Genomic DNA, 21,581 nt, shown 5'->3' with positions numbered 1-21,581 from the left:
ACATCACCATGCCCAGCTAAATCCATGCTTCCTTTAAATAAATAAATAAATAAATAAATAAATAAATAAATAAATAAATAAATAAATAAATAAATAAATAAAAACTATGTCAGTGTTTTGGATACAACACGAACAGTAAGCTTAGTTTGTTCTGTCTTTCCCATTAAATTTAACTAAAAATCGGGACAGAATGAATGGAATCACTATTTGAAGACTCTGAAAATGGGAGCAGATAAAGGTAAACCACAATTAGAAAAAACACAATATAGTCAGGAGTGAATTTCCTGGTTTTGATTTCTCTACAACCTCCTGTCCTGGACTTAACAGCAACCTGAAACCCAAGAGCACACTGATACAGACAGAAAATGTTCCAAGACAATCTGTCATTTTTGATCTGAAGCACAGTAAAGGGAGCCCTTCCTAATGTCAGAGGTAGAGAATTCTCCTAATTTGTTTTTAGGCTTTGGGTATGTCATGGTCCTTTCCCTCTCTATACCTGCCCAGGCAACATGGCAGCAGCTATAAACCAATACCACACTTGGAAACTAACCACTAGCCAACATAAATACAAAATAGATGTGAATAGCTGCCAAAGTTCTAAAAATTATGATGTTTTGAAATTTAATACACAGGAGATTGGTAGAAACTTGGGAGTTAAAGCTAATGCCAGGCATGGTAGGACATTCCTTTAATCCCAGAACTGGAGGTAGTGGTAGGCAGTTCTGTGAGTTCAAGGACAGCTAGGATACAACTCTTGTCTCAAAAACAAATAAACAAAATAATTTCCCGCCAGGCTGTGGTGGTACACATCTTTAATCCCAGCACTTGGGAGGCAGAGGCAGGTGGATCTCTGATCTGTGTGAGTTCAAGCCTGGTCTACAGAGTGAGTTCTAGGATAGCCAGGACTGTTTCGCAGAGAAACCCTGTCTCGAGAACACACACACACACACACACACACACACACACACACACACACACACACACACACACAGAAAAAAACATAAAAAAAAATTCTCATAGGACTTAAACAAGCATTTGATGCTGTTTTAGTTTGAGGACAGATTCTCTAGCCCAGGCTGCCTATAACTCCCTAGAGCCAAGAATGCTCTTGAACTTCTTTCTGATCCCCCTACCTGCCCTTCCCCGTGCTCAGACACTCCACATCCACCTGGTTTTTGCTAGAGATGGACTCCAGGGCCTCTTATATGCTATTCAGCACTGTACCCAATGAGACACATGTCCAGCCGCTCAGGGCTGTGCGATCCTAACAGCATCAGAATGTCAGATACATAATCTACAATCACTCAGTGGAACTCACAAAAGACAAACTACACACAACAGACCCCAAATGGCAACTGTTAAGATCAGACACGCACAACTATGCTTCAGGAAACAGTGGTGCAGGCCGTTATCCCCGGCACTCAGCACGCTGAAGCAGGAGTCAGTGCCCTGCTCGCCAATAATCTTTGCCACATCCTATTTCTGATGTTAGCTTTATCAAAAATGTCACCCTCATTACTCAGGTGAAGTAAACAAAAGAGCATGCTTTCCTTGAGCTATTAGCCTTCTGTTTTTTTCTTTAGTTTTCACTATAAAAAACTAATGGTATATTAATTTCTACTAATTAAAAAAACAGAAAATAATCATAAATTCCAAAACTCACTCCTCTGTTCAGAAACTGCACTATACTGCAAGAAAAACCAAGAGTAAACTATCATGAGTGAAACACTTGTGTTTACACACAACAGTCCTTTGGTTAAGCTGGACAGAATGGTATGTGACTGTAATTCCAGTGCTGTCAAGGGAGAGGCAGCAGGATCAGTTAGAAGCCAGCCTAGACTACACATGGAGAGGGTGTCTCCCCCTCCAAACGGATCGTGCCTGTAATTACAGCACTTAGGAGAGACAGGAATTCTGTAACAAACTGTTGTCAGTCTAGGCTACATAATGAGTTCCACGACAGCTGGGCAACAAAACAAAACAGAAACAGGACCTGGGACGGTGAGATGGATCAGCAAGTGAGAGCATTTACCCTGAGTTCAATCCCCCAGAGCCACATGAGAGAGGAAGAGAAAGAAGTGCCTCTTGCGTTTCAAGTTGTTTTCTGAGCTGTGTGCACATGACCTCACACATAAATACTAATAATAAAAAAGGACAGTTTCTCCTTTCGATAACCATTTTTGTTTATATTTAATTATCTTTTTTTTTTTTTTTTTTTTGGAAAGGAAGTTCGAGACAGGGTTTCTACATGTAACAGCCCTGGAACTCGCTTTGTAGACCAGGCTTGCCTCAAATTCAGCCTTCTGATGCCAGGATTAAAGAAGTGCACCACCACAGCCTGGCTTATATTTAATTATCTGAATCTCCCTAAGAAAATATAAAAAATGAGAAAAATATATACATACACTAGAAAAACCTGAGAATCAAAACACTTCTGAGCAAAAATACTAAACTGTTACAATTTTTTTAAAAGTACAGCAAGTGTAGATTTACTAAGGAAAAGTGAGGAAAACTCTTTAAGGTGGGAAGGATCCAAGGGAGGCATACCATATTATATTCTTTTACCACAAGCTCAAGATGTAGACTAGCAGTTTTCCAAAACAGCTACCTTATTCTGACCACAGGAGGGCAGTGTCTGTCTCACAAAACAAAAAACAAACAAAAAATTCTACTAGAACTGTTCAAACTACAAAACACAATTTAAACAAACTACTCTTATGACTATATGATCAAACATGAAAAAAAAATTAGAAATCAACAGTATAGGGCTGGAGAGATGGCTCAGTGGTTAAGGGCACTGTCTGCTCTTCCAGAGGTCCTGAGTTCAACTCCCAGCACCCACATGGTGGCTCACAACCATCTGTAATGGGAGCTGATGCCCTCTTCTGTCTGATGCCCTCTCCATCATGCAAATGGAGCACTCATATGCATAAGATACATAAATAAATAAATCTTTAAAAAATTAACAGTATAAAGAACTCAAGGGCACGGCTGGAGAGATGGCTCAGCTGTTAAGAGCACCTACTTACTGCTCTTCCAGAGGACTCGAGGTCAATTCCTAGACGCCACACGGCCACAAACAACTGTTTGTATTCTAGTTCCAGAGGACCCAACACCCTCACACAGACATACAAGCCCGCAAAACAACAATGCACATAAAATATAAATAAATAATTTTTTTAAAAAGAGACAAAGAACTCAAGGGCAATGGACAAGGTTCCTAAAGGACTTACTAGGACTATTCCTCAGCCAGAAATAGTGGTGCAGGACTTTATTTTTTCAGCACCCAGGAGCCAGAGAGGCAGAGGCAGGCACCGGATCCCTTTGAGTTCCATGCCAGCCTAGTCTACATAGCAAATTCCAAGTGGGCCAGGGCTATATAGTAAGACCCTGTCTCAAACAAAACAAAGCAAAGCAAAACAAAACAAAAAGCAGGATTTAAATTATCAGTCTCTAGTAAGTTCATTCAAGAAGTGAAAAGATGAATGAAGAGTCTGAATTTTGTGTAACGTGGATCATTTAATTTTACATTTAAAATGTTAATAACATAATAATCTCTTAATGTCTGGCATAAGAATTATTTACTATCACTTCTCGGCCTTTTGGCTAAGATCAAGTGAAGAATTATTTACTGACCAAAAAGCCTTAAACAGGATAACTAATACTTTTGTAGTCACAGAGATCAACCAGAACACAAGCAGAGTAAGGTTTCGGAAGTCTGTGCTACACAAGATACACAAGATGCCTAAAAGCCAGGGAAGAAAAACTATCAAATAAACTAGGTGGCTAATGGGACAGGAGAAAAAAAAATAGTCAAATCTGAAATAAATTTTAAAAAAAGAAAAGTCAAATCTGAGTCAGGCGTGGTAGCACAGGATTTTAATTCCAGCACTTGGAGGTAGTGTCATGTGGACCTCTGTGTTCGAGGATAACCTGGTCTACAGAGTTTGCTCCAGGACAGCCAGGGCTACACAGAGAAATCCTTATCTTGACCAAAAAAAATTTTAAAAATTAAAAAAAAAAGGGGGGGAGAGCCAGGCCGGAGAAATTTCAGCAGTAAAGAACAGTGGATTATCTTCCAGATGATCCAGGTTCAATTCCTAGAACCAATATGAAGGTTCACAACCTCTGTAACTTCAGTTTCAAAGAATCCCACACCCTCTTCTGGCCTCAACAGCACCAAGTGTGCAGGAAAAACACTCAAACACATAAAAATAACATTTTTAAAAAAGGGCCAAAATGCTTCTGCAGTTATAGTGGTCAACAATGTCTAAACTGCAAGGTTAATAGAAACATTCTGTTTTTCAACAACAAAATTGCTTTAACTAGCTGTGAGAACTCAGACTCCATTTAATCAGGAAAAGGCATCAGATTCAGCAGACTTAGCAGTGAACTGGCATCCAGGTCAACAACTAACATTGAATTCTTCCTAGAACATCAAATCAAACAGGGAATGGGAGTCAACCAACTACTTTTGCCAATGACAGAAATGAATTTCCAAACGAAGACAAAAGGAGAGCCTAGCCATTCCAAATTTTGATTCCCTCATGAGAAGCGGGTACAGTTTTGACATTTGCTTCATCATCCAAACTTCTACTACCTAATATTTGAAACCGAGGAACCAAATGAAGTCAAGATGCTATTTTCCCACCTACCAAACTCACTATATACGAACACTGTGACAGCTTAGAAACTGAACTTTACACAGGAAAGTCATCCTGCTGAAGGAGGAACAGCAGAAGGAGAGAGAAAGGAACACAGGCACTTCAAACTGAAAACACAACTAGCTAGGAGATGGTGGTGCACACCTTTCATCCCAGCACTCAAGAGTCAAAGGTAGGGGGATCTCTGTGAGTTCTAGGCCAGTCTGCTCTACAGAGTGAACTCCAGGACAGCCAGAATTACACTGAGAAACCCTGTCTCAAAAAAGAAAAGAAGGAAGGAAGGAAGGAAGGAAGGAAGGAAGGAAGGAAGGAAGGAAGGAAGGAAGGAAGGCAGGCAGGCAAGGCAGGCAAGGCAGGCAGAACTAAATAGTGAGGGGACTCTTGCACAAAGAACCAAGGGGAAGGAACTCTAACAAGTTTCTAAACTCCATTATGCCGACATTCTAATATCAGTACTCCCTACTCAAGCCGTACTCTTCCTATGTCTAGTGAATTGTGCTGGATTTCACCCAAAGTTAAGAAGCACTTATTCCTTCCAAGTAGCCAGTATTATTTCTTCAAGGTCAGTGACTGTTACATAGTAATGACGCCACAAACAAGACAAGGTTACTCCAGGAGGAGGAGGGTACAATTAAATTCAAGAAGGTAAGTTATACTATCATCAACAACACTGGCATTGAGCGGGATGATTAAAGGTTTTCTCCTTGTTTGTCCCCTCCGTATTTCCTATTCTGTACAAGTTTTTATTTTAACCTAGAGCTGTCTGCTTTATGTAATATTCCCTTTCATGGATTCTACCTTTATTGAGTCATATATGACATAAAAGTGATAAGGCTGGTACTATGTGAAGTAATATGCATGCATTCATTAACATAATCTAAAGAAAAGCCGGAAGTAAACAGGAAAACATTATCACACACAAAGTTGTCTGAGAAAAATCAATGAGAAAATACTTATTCAAAGAAAGCAATAGAAGAAAGAGCTCAGAATTGCATGCTGAGGCAGAAGGGTCTTGAATTCCAGGACAACCTGTGCTATATGGCAAGACTGTGTCAAAAGCAAGCAAAACACACCCCCTTAATATTTAGAGGGAAACTAATAAAAGGAAGAAATGTTAATAAATCAAACACAATTAGAAACACAAAAACAATTAGAATTTTATAAGAAAAATTCAGATGGAAATACATTTGCTTATAGTGTAAAGTTCTCTCATTATGCATGGTAATATTTAATCATAATTGAACATCAAAGTGCTCTTATCTTTTAAGCAAAAAAAAAAAAAAGTAATATTAGCCTGAGAAAGTATCTATTACATGGCAAAAGCAGTGATTTCATGTACTGAAGGCAGAGTTACAAACAGATGAAAGCAGCTGGGCAGTGGTAGTGCACACCTTTAATCCAAGCACTTGGGAGGCTGGCAGATCTCTGAGTTTGAGGCCAGCCTAATCTACAGAGTAAGTTCTAGAACAGCCAGGACTACACAGAAAGCCCTGTTGCACGTGTGTGTATGTGTGTGGGGGGGGGTGACACAAGACCAAAAGATCCTATATAAAAATTATCTGTAGATATTGTTTACCTATGGATCTACACAGTAAGAAACATGCATGTAGACTCTAGAATATATAAAGAACTCTTACAGGGCTGAAGATAAAGCTCAGTTAATAGACTGCTTGCCACGCATGCAGAAAGCCTTGGAACAGAACTCCAAAACTCAAAACCCTGGGTGTGGGAATGTACATATACAATCTCAGCACAAGAGGCTAGAGAAGATCCAGAGTCCAAATGTTATGTGTATTGATTGGTGTTTTGCCTGTGTGTATGTCTGTATGAGGGTGTTGGATCCCCTGGAACTGGAGTTTCATACGGTTGTGAGCTGTCATGTAGGTGCTGGGATTGAACCCAGGTCACCCTAGGTTATATAGTGAATTTAAAGACAGCCTGTTCTAATTTCAAAAAAAAAAAAAAAAAAAAAAGCAACAATAAAAAGCTAAAACTATGGCCTAGCAATTTATTCCTATTAAAAATAACTAAAAGCATATACTGAGACAAAGAACTGTGCCAACATGTTCATAAAAACCTTTTCCAGGGGCTGGAGAGATGGCTCAGCAGTTAAGAGCACTGACTGCTCTTCCAGAGGACCTGGGTTCAATTCCCAGCACCCACATGGCAGCTCACCCCTGTCTGTAACTCAAGTTCTAACACACTTACACAAACATATTAAAAAATACTAAATTATGTTAAAAAAAACCCTTATTCACCATTAAAAACTATGTAACATATTTAGAAAAATGATTTGAAAACTACACAGCTGTATGTGTCTCACTGGAAACAAAGGTCAGAACGTCGACCTTTCAGTACCCATAGAAATGGACTGCCAACCTTAAAATCTATACACAGCAAGAACACTCAACTAGGAACGGTGGCCCCTGTTGGAATAGCAGAACTCCAGAGGCTAAGGCAAGAAGAACCAGTTGGGTTAGACCCTATCCAAAACAAAACACCCTTCTGGAATGAAAGTAAAATAAAGTTATTCTCAGGAGCTGGATAAATGCCTCAGTGGTTAGAAGCACAAAATGTTCTTCTGGAGGAGGTTCATTTTCCAGCACCCACGTCAGGCAGCTCACAAATACCTATCTATAACTCTAGCTCCAGGGGAGTACAATCTAACTCTGACCTCTGCAAGCACAGGCACACACACACTTAAACATTTTACAAGACTAAGTTGTTCTTTGCCAGGCAGTGGTGGCTCACACCTTTAATCCCAGCACTCAGGAGGCAGAGGCAGGTGGATCTCTGGAGTTCAAAGCCAGCCTGGTCTACAGAAAGAGCTCCAGGACAGCCAGAACTACACAGCGAAACAATCTTAAAAAGACAAAAAAAAAATTAAAAACAAAGTTTTATTTTGTTGTTGTTTGTTTTTTTCAAGACAGAGTTTCTCTGTGTAGCCTTTGGAGCCTGTCCTGGCACTCTGTAGACCAGGCTGGCCTTGAAATCAGAGATTCTCCTGCCTCTGCCTCCCGAGTGCTGGGATTAAAGGTGTGAGCCACCACCACGCAGCTAAAGTCACTCTTACAGAGATTACGTGCAGAAAAGGAAAAGAACAGAGCAAGCCTGTAACTACTGTCCTTATTTTGTCCTGCCTCCAACAACTGGCCATTGACTGGTATATGAGAACTTGGACTTGGAGAGAAATTTTCCTGTACAAACCATGTGATTTATGTGAACATCTGCTTTCCTTCTAGAAATTCAGAATTGTGATATATGCTGACCTGTTCTCAATAAAAAAAAAAAAAAAAAAAAAAAAAAAAAACTCCCTGGCACTGTTTCGTGACAGACATTTTACTTTTACTCCTTGTCATAATTCACTCCTGGAGGCACTAAGATGTGATCCTACTCAGACACCACTTGAAACCTTCCTCCAAATTTCACCTCAAGCATATTTCCATCTACCCACTTCAATTTGAATGTTTTGTATGTAAATACACATTCACACATGTATACCTGTGGGTGGATGCCAAAGGTCAACCTCAAGTACATTACCCTTAGCAGCCCTCCACTGGACTTCCTTTTTGAGACATTCTCTCACTTAGGCCTGGGGCTCATTGTTGGCCAGTGGATTCCAGGGGTCTGCCTGTCTTCCTTCCCCATGCCTAGGATTACAAGCATACATACCATACCTGGCTTTTTACGTGGGTGCTGAGGATCCAAACTCAGGTCCTCCTGCTTGTGTACACTTGACCAAGTGAATCATCTTCCCAGCCTTGTTGTTGTTTTCTCCTTGAAACAAAGTCTCAATCCAAATCCTGCCTCCATATCCCCCAAGTTTTGAGGTCACAGGCCCATGCACCATGTCCTGCTTCTACTGCACCCAGTTGTGACTGAATTCTACGCCATAATAAATGACAGTGATTAGTCTGACTAAAAGCCCAGCCCCGTGTGTTGTCTTACAGAATTACTAAACCTGGAGGTGGTGTCAGGGATCTCTCCCACAAAAAAGAAACTAGGAGTCTGTTGCTAGGAGACCATGTTCTAAAAGACAGCTAAAAGTTTTCAAGGCAGAAAAGAAATACTATCAGAATCTGAACAATAAATAATGAAAGAACAAGTCGGACTCAGTGACTACTCCAGCAGAGGTGGAAGGATCAGAAGTTCAAGGTCATTCTTGACTGCATAGGGAATTCCAGGCCAGTGTGGGCTACATGAGACTCTATCTCAAAAAAATATAATATAAAAACAATATGAAGAGTTGGGAGCTGAAGAGATGGTTCAGAGGTTAAGAGCACTCACTGGCTGCTCTTCCAGAAGACTCTGGTTCAATTCCTAGCACCCACATGGCAGCTCACAACCATTTTTAACCTCAGTTCCAGGGAATTCAATGCCCTCTTCTGACCTCCAAGGGCACCAGACATGCACACAGTATACAAATATACATACAGGCAAAACATCCATACACATAAAATAATAAATTAAAAAAATAATAATAAAGAGCAAATATATGGTAAGTATAATAGGCTTTCTCCTGAACTTTCAAAATTATTTTCCATGCCAGGTATGGTGGCTCACACCTTTAATCCCAGCACTTAGGAGGCAGAGAGGGGATCTCTGTGAGTTCGAAGCCAGCCTGGACCACCAAGAGAATTCCAGGACAGCCAAGGCTATCACACAGAGAAACTCTTGCATGGAAAAACTATATAGTAATATATATATATATATATATACACATATATATATGTATATATACATATACATATACATATATATTCATTCCATAGTTATATGCAAAATTATACTCTTTCATGGGCTTTCTAATTTGTAGTATCATAAGACAATGGCAATATATACAGGTTAGTAAGGGAACTATATGGTGATAAGTAAAACAATGATTCTAAAAGGTAGGTATACTCTCTTCTCTAGAGCAATGTGGGGCGACGACAAACACAAAATGAGACAACTTAGAAAGAAGGTGTGGTGGCTCACACCTACGATAATAGCGGAGGCCATGAGGCAAGGCTAGGAGGTGGAGGCAGAAAGATCAACAGGAATTTGAGGTCAGCCTGGACTAGCTCTCACAGTGAGAGACCCTATCTCAAAGAGCCAAAGAAGTGGAGAGTGGCCCCATGAGCCACCCCCTTCCTGGAAATCTTGGCTGTTAATGGCTGCTAGAGGAGGAGGAAGGGGCATTTTCTTCAGTGGCTACACTGGGAAGTGCCCACAATCCCGTCAATAACCCCTCCTCCATGCACCTGTCAGCAACCCAAATGAAAACTCACTGGGCCACCAAACTGTTAACAGCAAAGAAAGTACAAGGGAAAGTAGGGAAGAGGAAGGGCATCAGCAGGAGGAGGAGACAAGGCAGGATAATGGGGATAAAATGATACAAATTCATGGACATGGATGAAAACGTTGTAATGAAATTCATTATTATGTATAACTTAATGAGGACTAATAAAAACCATTAAAGATAAGTAAGCCAGGCATGATGACTAAGAACTAAGATCCCAGCACTCAGGGCCAGCCTGGCCTACATAGCAAGTTCCAGGCCAGTTAAGGCTATAGTGCAAGACTCTACCTCACCAAATGAACAAAAACAATAATAAAGAAATTTTTGTGTGAAAGAACCACACTAAAGCTCCTTACACTTCAGGAGACCAACAGAATTTGAGAAAAAGGTTCAGCTAGAGAACTCCATGTGTAATACATGTGGGGAGAAGAAACCTAAAGTGAAAACAGTGTGAAGGCCAAGGGAGGAAATACCCAGCCAGTAACACTAGACTTTCCAGACCTCTCTAACAAACCCCACACACGGCCCAACCACCTCATACAGACATGCTAGCTCCTGCATAAAAAGCTACTATTCCCAGAATAAAAACACGTCACGTCAATTTTTTTCAATCTTCCACCCTTGCAGCCTTTCTCTTCCAGTACAATACTTCACAATACTCAAAGATGAATTAGCAATATATCAGACATTTTTCAGTCTTCCTTCTCCTCACCTTGTGCCTCATTTTACAATGACCTTACATATCATTCATCTGTAAATTTTCTATCCATAATCTTTAAGATTTTCACTTTTGTATGGGGATATGTGTGTCTATACACGTGAATGCAGGTGTCTGCAGACTTGGAGTTGGATCCCCCTGAAGCGCAAGTTACAGGTGGTTGTAAATGCTAGCCATGGGTAATCAAATATGGGTCCTCCACAAGAGCATTCCATGTTCTTGCCCGGAGGTGTACTCAGGAGGCAGAGGCAGGCGGATCTCTGTGAGTTCAAGGCCAGCCAGGTCTACAAAGCAAGTTCCAGAACAGGCTCCAAAGCTACACAGAGAAACCCTGTCTGGAGGGCAAGGGGCGGGGGGAGCATTCCATGTTCTTAGCCATTTGGACCAAATTGTTCCAGTCTTTACTCATCATTTTTAAACACTGAGGCCTTGAACACTCAAATTTTATTAACTTACCACTATACAGCTTCAACAACATATTTATTCTTATTCATGACTATACATTGTATTATCAAATTTTTGTTAAAGGAATATACATTTATCTCACAATTTCTATGTGTCATGGTTCCAAGCAGATGAACTGGCCCTCTTAGAATCAGACCATGCTGTGAAAACCAAGTGTCACTTCAGAGTATGAACTCCGCTGAGCTGTGCGGTCCTCACTCACTCCAAGGTCCTTCCCTGTCTAGTCTTTGCTGGACCTTAGCTGACACTCACTCAACTCGTAAGGCCGCTTGCCCCCTGTCCTCTTTCACACACAGACCACAGCACGGCTGCTGGGTTTCTCTTGTTTGTTTTTTGAGACAAGGTCTCACAACACAGTCCAGTACAGCCTAAAACTTACTATCTAACCCATGTGGACTCCAAGCTCCTGGCAAATCGGCCTCAGCCTCTCCCGTGTTAACCCACACCTTCTAGGATAAAAATTATTTCTCTATTTTACCCATTGCTTTTTACATAAAGACACAAAATACACAGTAGGGAAAACTTCACAGCATGCTAATGTATTTCACTGGAGTCAAGCTGGTGGCTCATACTGACTGTTGGTTTGGAGACCAAGCTGGGATGCATGGCAAATGCCAGGCCCAGCTGGATTACAAAAAAGACCCTATCTCAAAACCAAATCAAAAGCGAAGAAGGAAGAAAGGGAGCAGAAAGTACTAACAGCGTCCACAGGAACAGTGTTATTTGAAATTGAGTATCAATAAACCAGCTACTGCATAATTCAAACATCAGTGAGTTAGACTCCAGATGGAGGCCTGAGGATGTGGCTCGTCTGGCACATTGCCTGCCTGGCATACAGGAGCCCTGGATTTCATTCCTAGCACTGCATGAGTCCAGGTACCACATAAACCTGTCATGGTGGCGCCCACCTGAAATCCCAGCACTCGGGAGGATCAGGAGTTCAAGGTCATCCTCAAACATACAGCCAGTTCGAGGCAGACTAATTACATGAGATCCTATCTCAAAATCTAAATGAATAAAATCACTTAATACCCCCATTTCTCACTCCTTCCCCCTCCCCAAAAACCCTCTCCCAAGGATCTCAAGCCCAGATGCCTCAAATTCATTATGAAGTAGAGAATAACTCTGACCCCTTGATTCTCCTATCTCCACCTCTTAAGCCCATACAAGATTATACCAACAACTCAGCTCATGCCATGAAACCATGCAGTGCTGGGGATAGAACCAATTCATTCTTGTTAGGCAAGCAATCTTCGGACTGAGCTACATCGCCAGCCCACAATTTATAATCTCTTAATGGTTTGAAAAATATTTCATAAGATTCCCAAAACCTAGAAAGAAGAAAAGTTAAAGACTGATCAATTTAATTCCATTAACATTAAATATATATGTGTAGATGTGCAGGGCTAGAGAGAGAGATGGCTCAGCAGTTAAGAGCACTTCCTGCTCCTGCAGAGGAACCACAGTTCAGTTCCCAACACCTATGTCAGATGGCTCACAACCACCTCTAACTCCAGTTCCAAGAGGTCCTCTGTGGGCACCTACACACACATGATACACACTCATACAGATACACACAAATAAAAGTAAATCTTGAAGTACATATGTATGAGGGTGCACACTTGAGTACATGCCCAGGACAGGGGCCAATAAGATGGGTCAGTGTAGGTAAATGCCTTTGCCAAATAAGCCTGACGACCTCAGTCTGATCTTTTCCAAAACCCTCAGGAGGAGAGAACCAACTCACAAAAGCTGTCCTCTGCGCACAAACCCCAAATGAAGGTCAGATGTCATCTGACTTTCTTTTTATAATACACACCAAACACACACAAAAAATCTGTACAGAAAAGAAAAATCTCCACAAATTCATTCAAAAGAAAAAACAGGAAAACAGATCTGTAATATAACAAATTACCTTTATATATAAAAACACTCAGAAATTGACATGAAGGAAATCCCAACACTAGGGAGGTAGGGAGGTAGATGTCTTTAAAAAGACAGACAGACCAGGATATAGGAACTGGAGAGAGAGCACAGTGGTTAAGAATATTTTGTTCTATGGAATTGAATTGAAGACCTTGACATTAATCCACACACATATGAACACCTGATTTTTGACAAAGGAGCCAAAACTATACAATGGAAAAAAGAAAGTATCTTCAACAGATGGTGCTGGCATGACTGGTTGTCAATATGTAAAAGATTACAAAGAGATCCATATCTGTCACCATGTACAAAACTCAAGTCCAAGTGGATCAAAGACTTCAACATAAATCCAGTTACTCTGAACCTGACAGAAGAGAAAGTAGGAAGTACTCTTGAACACATTGGCACAGGAGGCCACTTCCTAAATATAACACCAGTAGCACAGACACTGAGAACAACAATTAATAAATGAGACGTTTTGAAACTGAGACGCTTTTGTAGGACAAAAGACACAGTCAATAAGACAAAACTACAGCCTACAGAATGGGAAAAGACCCTCACCAACCCCACATCTGACAGAGGGCTGATCTCCAAAGTATATAAAGAACTCAAGAAACTAGACATCAAAATACTGAACAATCCAATTAAAAAATGGGCTAAAGAGCTAAACAGAATTCTCAAAAGAACAATCTCAAATGGCTGAAAGACATTTAAAGAAATGCTCAACATCCTTAGTCATCAGAGAAATGCAAATCAAAACGACTCTGAGATACCACCTTACACCTGTCAGAATGGCTATGATCAAAAACACTAATGACAGTCTATGTTGGAGAGGATGCAGAGCAAAGGAAACACTCCTCCACTGTTGGTGGGAGTGCAAACTTGTACAACCACTGTGGAAATCAGTATGGCGGTTTCTCAGAAAATTGGGAATTGATCTACCTCAATACCCAGCCATACAACTCTTGGGCATATACCCAAGGAATGCTCAATCATACCACAAAGATACATGCTCAACTATGTTCATAACAGCACTATTCACAATAGCCAGAACCTGGAAACAACCTAGATGCCTGTCAATTGAAGAATGGATTAAGAAAATGTGGTACATATACACAATGGAGTACTACTCAGCAGAGAAAAACAATGACAGCATGAAATTTGCAGGCAAATGGATGGAACTAGAAAATATCATCCTGAGTGAGGAAACTCAGACCCAGAAGGACAAACATGGTATGTACTCACTCATAAGTGAATTCTAGATATAAAGTAAAGAACAATCAGACTGCAACCCACAGATCCAGGGAAGCTACATAGCAGGGGGAACCCTAGGATGATTGTGGCTTATAACAAGTTTTTACTCAATCACTGGGCAAGCCTCAGTGAAACATTTCACTATTAGGATAAGAATTTGTACTGTATCAAGCTGATGATAGAAAATAATAATAATAACAAACAAACAAAAAAGAATATTTTGTTCTTCCAGGACCCAAGTTTGGGCTAGCAGCTCACTGCTCCAGCTTTGGGATATCTAACACCCTCTTCTAGACTCTGCAGGTACCTGCACACACATGGCATACACACAGAGAGACAAACACAAACATATAAATAAAAACTAAAATTTTAAAGATCAGGAATAACATAGAAAAAGACTAAAGATAAGATCTGAATAGCAAAGTTTACTGGCAAAAAATACAAATATTGTATTTTTGTAAGTTGAAGAACATCTACAATCTCAGCTACTCAGGAAACTGATGCAGGACCAGCTTGGGCTACACAATAAGTTCAAGTCCAGCCTGGACAACTTAGTGAGACTGTCTCAAAACTTAAAATGAGGGTCAGAGGCATGACACTATGGATGCACATGAATGTAGCACCTGGCTAGCAAACACAAGGCCCTAAATTCAATCCCCAGTTTGAATATAACAATAAATAGTCAGCTGGGTGGCGGTGGTGCATGCCTTTAATCCCAGGATTTAGGAGGCAGAGGCAGGCTCTGTGAATTCAAGGCCAGCCTGGTCTACAGAGTTCCAGGACAGGCTCCAAAGCTACACAGAGAAACCCTATTTAAAAAAAAAAATGTAATAATAGTCAATAAACATGGGAAATTACTTTAATTCTGTATTATCCAATAATAGCCATATACCGATATTTTTGTTTGTTTGGTTTTGTTTTGGAGACAGGGTTTCTCTGTGTAGCTTTGGAGCCTGTGCTGGAACTCACTCTGTAGCCCAGGCTGGCCTTGAACTCTGGAGATCCGCCTACCTCTGCCTCTGCCTTTGGAGTGCTGGGATTAAAGGCATGTGCCACCACCGCCTGGCCCACATACCGATTTTTAGCAGTAATTAAGATTAAATAAAATGTTAAATGCAGTTCGTAATCACAGTGGCCATTTTAGGTGTTCAAAGGCCATGGAATATTTTTAGCACACGACAACACAGATACCATTATAATTCTGACATAAGTGTATCCCCAAAAGGCTCAAGTGTTGAAGACTTGTCTCCTAATGAGTCAGTGTTCAGGTGGGGGGATTCTAGGAAGTGAATGGATCATGAAGGCATGGTTTCATCAAAGGGCAAATTCACTGATGGATCTGCAATCTGATAGATTTATTATGCAGCGGAAATGTTAAAGAGGTAGGGCCTGGTAACAGAGTTTCTCTATGTAGCCTTGGCTGTCCTGGAACTCTCTCTGTAGACCAGGCTGGCCTCGAACTCACAGAGATCCACCTGCCTCTGCCTCCTATCACCCAGCAAGGTCGGGCCTAGTTTTAAAAAGTATGTTGTAAGCCGGGAGTGGTGGCACATTCCTTTAATCCCAGCACTAGAAGGCAGAGAGAGACAGATCTCTGAGTTCAAGTTCAAGACCAGTCTAGTCTACAGAGCAAGTTCCAGGACGGCCAGTGGTATGTAGAGAGACCCTGTCTCGGATAGATAGGGTGGGTGGGTGGATGGGTGGGTAGGTGGGTAGATGATAGATACATCTTAGCCAGGCATTGGTGGCTCACTCCTTCAAGGCCAGCCTGGTATACAGAGCACATTCCAGGACAGCTAGACCTACAGAGAAACCCTGTCTTGAAAAGACAAAACAACAACAATAAAGTAGGTCCTTGGGCATAGGGTACATGCACTACATTGTCCCAGTTTGTCTCTGTGTCTGTGCACTGGCTTGCTAGCACTTGCACACTCTTTCCAACCCTGCCATCATGAGACTTTGTCTCAAAAAAAAGGAAGGTGGCAGCAATTTAGTTATTGCCATGAGAAGATATCCATGATATTCATAAAGAAATTATAGAACTTTATGTAATATACACCCTCCACCTGCTTGTATGTTTAGCAAAATGTCAATCTTAGCTAACTTGAGTAGCATTTTTTAAAACATTTATTTTATTTTATATGTATGAGTGTTTTGCCTGCATGTATGTGTGCCTGGTGTCCAGGGTCAGCAGAAAGCATTGGACCCCATAGAACTGGAGTTATATAGATGGTTGTGAGCCACCATGTGGGTGCTGGGAACTGAACCTCGGTCCTCTGCAAGAGAAACAAGTGCTCTTACACTGAGTCATCTCTCCAGCTCCAAACTGAGCATCTCTAGTATTTTAGTATGCACACTTTTCAGTAAATTAGACTCATCTGAAATTACTTACTTACTTCTGTTTTTTATTTAAATAGTTTATGTAAATTTTATAGCATTGTTTTTTTCTTTTATTTCTGAGGGAGTTTCATGTAGCCTAGGCTATCCTCAAACTTTATATAGCTGAACCCGGCCTTGAATTTCTGATCCTGCTGAGAGCTTGGGTTATAGACATGAGGCACCATGGGGGCTTCTATATTTGATTTAAAGGGTGTAATTAATACTCTTAAAATCATATTTTAAAAGTTTTTAAGTTTAGTATATTCAGTAACCTGGAACAAAGCACAACCATCTGTAACTGCAGTTCCAGGGGACCAGACACCCTCTTCTAATCCCAGGTGTGCATGTGGTGCACGGACATGCAGACAGGATATACATACACATGAAATAAATTTACAAAATTTTGAATTCAGGTGTGCATGGTGGCCCCATACAAATAATACTAGTACTTGGAAAGTGGAGATGGGGGAGGCCTGGGCAAGCTGGCCAGATACACATGTAGACCAACTGGCAAGCTTCCAGTTTAGTGGGAGACCATGTCTCAGTAAATAAAGTGGAGAGCAACTGAGAAAAGCAACTGATAGTAGCATCCTCTGGCCTCCACATGCACATCTAGATACACACAGACATCCCTCCCCAAAAAAGGCAGCAGAAAAGTAAAATAATTTTTTTTAAATGGGGAGGAGATACTTTGTAAAGGTGCATTCCTGTACAAGTGCTCTTAAACACTGAGCCATTTCCCCAGCCTACTCTGTCTTTTTGTTTGTTTGTTTTTTCGAGACAGGATTACTCTGTATTGTTTTGGAGCCTTCCCTGGAACTCGTTTTGTAGCCCAGGCTGGCCTCGAACTCACAGACATCCGCCTGGCTCTGCCTCCCAAGTGCTGGGATTAAAGGTGTGCGTCAATACCACCCCGGCGTCTAATCTCTGTCTTTTAAACACTATTTTTCACATAGATATCTGGGGCACAAAATAAGTAAATGTTCTAATTTATTATTTCAGAAAATAAAACAGATGCAAAATTATTCTTCCTAGTTGTCACAATTTCCCAATCATTAAACTATTGAACCCAAAAGATAATTCATAAGGTACTGTACAGATTGAATCAGACATGGTAGTATGTGCTTATGATCCCAGCCCTGGGGAGGCTGAGGTAAGAGATCACCTCAAGTTTAAGGCCAGCCTGGATTATACAATGGGCTCTTAATTAGGCAGAGCTACAAAGAGTCCATCTCAAAAACCAAACAAACGCCCGGTGGCGGTGGTGGCGGTGGCACATGCCTTTAATCCCAGCACTCGGGAGGCAGAACCAGGTGGATCTCTGTGAGTTCGAGGCCAGCCTGGTCTACAGAGTGAGTTCCAGGAAAGGCACAAAGCTACACAGAGAAACCCTGTCTCGAAATACCAAAAAAAAAAAAAAAGTTAACAAAAAGATATAAAGATTGCTGAGATTCCCCAAATCTTACTGCTTCCAATGCTAAGGCCTGCCTGGGCTACAAAGTGAAACCTGGTCTCAAAAAACTAAAGCCTAATAAGTAAGTAAAATTAATTCACCTAACTAATTTTGGGATTTGCATACTTTTAACTAAAATAGCATCTTCTCTTTCATTAACAGGAAGCAGTCAATGAGGTGCCCCTGAAGTAGAAAGTACAACTTCTGTGGAAGAGAAACTCCTCACCACCAAAATATTATTTCTAGAGATGTTTGTTAGGGGAAACTACCGATACTGTCACAAAGACAAATTCTAAGTGGGCGGGAAGAGCATCTGCCTAGTATGCATGATGCCCAGGTTCTATCCTGAGCATCCCATAAAAGTGGGCAAGGTGGTGCCTGCCTATAAACCCAGCACGCAAGGAGCAGAGGCAGGAGGATTGCTGCAAATCGGAGACAACCATTGATGTGAGATTCTACCCCAAAGTAAGCTAATAAATGTATATAGGGGAAGCATTCAACAACAACAACAACAAATGCAGATTGAATAAACAATATAATTCAGATTTGGGGAAACAAGACTAGGCAGTAGTAAAGGAGTGAACTGAGTTCTTTTTTTCTTCTTCATACTTTCCAGTTTTCTCCATGATGAACATTACTTTTGAATTCTGAAAGTTTCATTTAAAAACAGAAACCAGGATCCGGGCAGTGTGGTGCAATCCCAGCACTTGGGAGGCAGACTCGGGGAATCTCTGAGTTCAAGGCCAGCCTGGTCTGTCTGCTAAAGGAAACAGTTATTTACAGTGATCTACAGTGTTATACGGTGGGTTCAAGGACTTCCAGGACTAGACAGAGAAACCCTGTCTCTTAAAACCAGAAAATAGATTAATAACTAAACCAAGACCAGCGAAGTTGCTCAGTGAGTAAAAGTGCTGGCCAGCAAGACTGAGAGCCTGCATCAACTCCCACAAATTGTCCTCTCACTTCTGCATGTGCTCCATGGCCATCTGCACATGCCCCGCCCCTAAGACAGACAGACAGACAGACAGACAGACAGACACACACACACACACACACACACACACACTTGTTTAAAGGAGAAAATAACACCTTATAACCTGTAAGGCTTCACTTACTAAGACCCAACTTGTTGTCCATTTATAAAAGAGGTTGAAATGCTACTAATGTTTAATGTCCTGCTTTTTTTCTGTTTAATGTCCTGTTATTTTTTTTACACTTGCAATGATGGAATTTCAATTTCTCCTTAAAGTAACGTTTCTTCGTAAATACACGTTTTTAACTTTTTTTTTCAAAACAAGACTTGGCACTAATACTCATTCTGAAATGACTTCTAAATTCCGTATAACAAAATTGTGGGCGGGGGCGGGGTGTGTGCCCACTAAACACAATTTCGTCGGTCCACCTTCACTTTGGCTAAAGAAAAGTGGAGGCCCGGTAAACTACACGTCCCACCATGCATTGCTGCCTTATTCAGAGTAGGTCTCTACGGAAACAGAAAAAAAAAAATTCTCCAAGTCCCACCTGTTACTTCGTTTCTAAACACCTCCTGCACTTTCAGCTCGGACGGCAAACACAAAAGCCTCGTGACCTGCCGTTGGCTCCCAGAGCCAGATAAGCAGGGGCCCCGGGGTCTGGTGGCACCAGCGCCTCGGCGGGGGAAACGCCACCGAGCCCCAGCGCTCCCCTCTCCTTTCCGGGGCTGGATGCACGCACAAGCCTCCTCCTGCCTGCATCCAATCGGGGCTCTCCAAGGCGCACAAGGGAGAAGAACCGGTTACTGGGCAAGCACAACACACGGTGCCGAAACAAGGGCTAGCAGTGCGGGGGCGCCGGCGACGTGACCCCCGACAGGGCAACCTCGGAACACCGAGGGGTCCGCTCGCAGCCCCCGGGAGAACCGGCAGCCAGGCGCGCCACCAACCCCCTCGCGCCGGCGCCCCGCTCTCCTCGGCGCTCGCCAACGCGACCCTAACCGCCGCCCTCTGCGCGCGCTTTCGAGCCCCTCAGCCCGGCCGCGGGGCCAAGTGACCTCCCTTCCCCGGAGACCGGCAGCCCGGCGAGAAAGCCAACTCCTCCCGCCGGCCTTGCCCTCCGCGCCCCCCTCCTTACCGTCTTGGCGGCCTCCGCCCAGGTCCTGCCCTTCTTCCTACGGCCCTTTTCCCTCATGTCGGGTCCTGAACTGACGGGGAGGCTTCCGTGCCCCGGCTCCGGCTGCCTTCCCTTGCCTGCTGCGCCCTGCACCGCTTTTCCCGCGGGGCGGGGAAAGGTGGGAGAAAAGGGGAAGTCGGACCGGAGAAGCAACTCAGCGGAGACGCGGCCACGGAGGCGCGCGGTGGCGGGGGTGGAGAGGGGGGGTCTACGGGGCGGCCGGTCCGGCTGCTGCTGCTGCCACTGCTAACGCCGCTGCCATATTGGGTTCTTACTGTACAGGCAGCCGCTGTGGTCATGTGATCGCTCCCGCGCGGCCGTCACTACTGTACGCAGCCGGGCTGCGCGAACGAGCGCGCATTTGCGCGCGCGCGCGCGCGCGCGTCCCCGCCTCCTCCTCCTCCCCCCCCCCCAACTCCCCGAGCCTCGGCGTCAGAGCCGGCTGTCTGGAGCGGCTTCGCCACGCCCCTGCACTTCCGGTCTCGGGCCCGCCTCGGGCGCATGCGCAAGATGGAGGGCGGGCCCTCCAGCGTCTGTGATGGGGGGGGTGTCGGATGTTTTGGCGGTCACACCCACCGCGAAGATCCGCCGGCGGAAACGGAATTGGCTCCTTCCGGGGCGGGGGAAAGGCTGAGTGAGCGGTTGCTGACCGCGTGTGTGCGCGAGGGGCGGCTCTGGAGACTTAAAGAGCCCGACGCTCGCCTAAGGGATCCGGCCAAGTACCGTTCCGATAAACTTCATGTTTTGTTTTATTGTGGAACAGGCTCAGGGAGGGAACGATCTTAAACTCCAGATCCTGTTTCCCCATTACTGGTAATTACAGGCATGCACCCCTGTGCCCTTGAGCTCAATTTTACAAACTCAATCTTTTTAAAGATGTACAGCAAGCAGTTCTCGTCTATAATTAATCTCAGTTTAATACATGAGATAGGTTAGATTGATTCACTCAAATCTCGCGTATGAATGTGGAGAAACAAAAACCAGGTTGTTAGCTCACAAGCCTTGCCTCTCAAACTTGGGTGACGTTTTTCAAACCACTAGAAACCAGTTACATTTTTACATGTGATTAGTCCCATCAAAGAAATGTCTTTTACCTCAGTGAACTCAGCCCATGGCACGGTGCCTGTATGTATCAGGCATCCGTTAAATATTTGTTGAATGATTCAGCTATGTCTGGTCAAGGACTACTCATTCATAATGTCAGTAATACCCTCTTGAAAAATCCAGAACATGGCATTTACCTAAAGGTTTTTGTTTGTTTGTTTGGTTGGTTGGTTGGTTGGTTGGTTAGTT

The 21,581-nt window shown here is 42.7% G+C and overlaps 1 protein-coding gene across 2 annotated transcripts in view; it reads right to left on the bottom strand.

Moving 5' to 3' along the window:
- Positions 1 to 20,606, bottom strand: part of Asxl2 (ASXL transcriptional regulator 2) — a 92,609-nt gene extending 72,003 nt beyond the window's left edge. For both annotated transcript variants that reach the window (XM_028874991.2, XM_028874992.2), the window contains exon 1: positions 20,250 to 20,606. In XM_028874991.2, the coding sequence (XP_028730824.1) occupies positions 20,250 to 20,306 (57 nt within the window). In that variant the 5' untranslated portion in view covers positions 20,307 to 20,606. The remainder of the gene's footprint in view (positions 1 to 20,249) is intronic.
- Between the last annotated feature and the right edge of the window lie 975 nt (positions 20,607 to 21,581).

The sequence above is a fragment of the Peromyscus leucopus genome, chromosome 22, assembly GCF_004664715.2.
Source record: "Peromyscus leucopus breed LL Stock chromosome 22, UCI_PerLeu_2.1, whole genome shotgun sequence".
Classification (NCBI taxonomy): domain Eukaryota; kingdom Metazoa; phylum Chordata; class Mammalia; order Rodentia; family Cricetidae; genus Peromyscus; species Peromyscus leucopus.
Note: the sequence above shows the minus strand (reverse complement) of the source record. Positions and strands in the feature narration are given on the sequence as shown.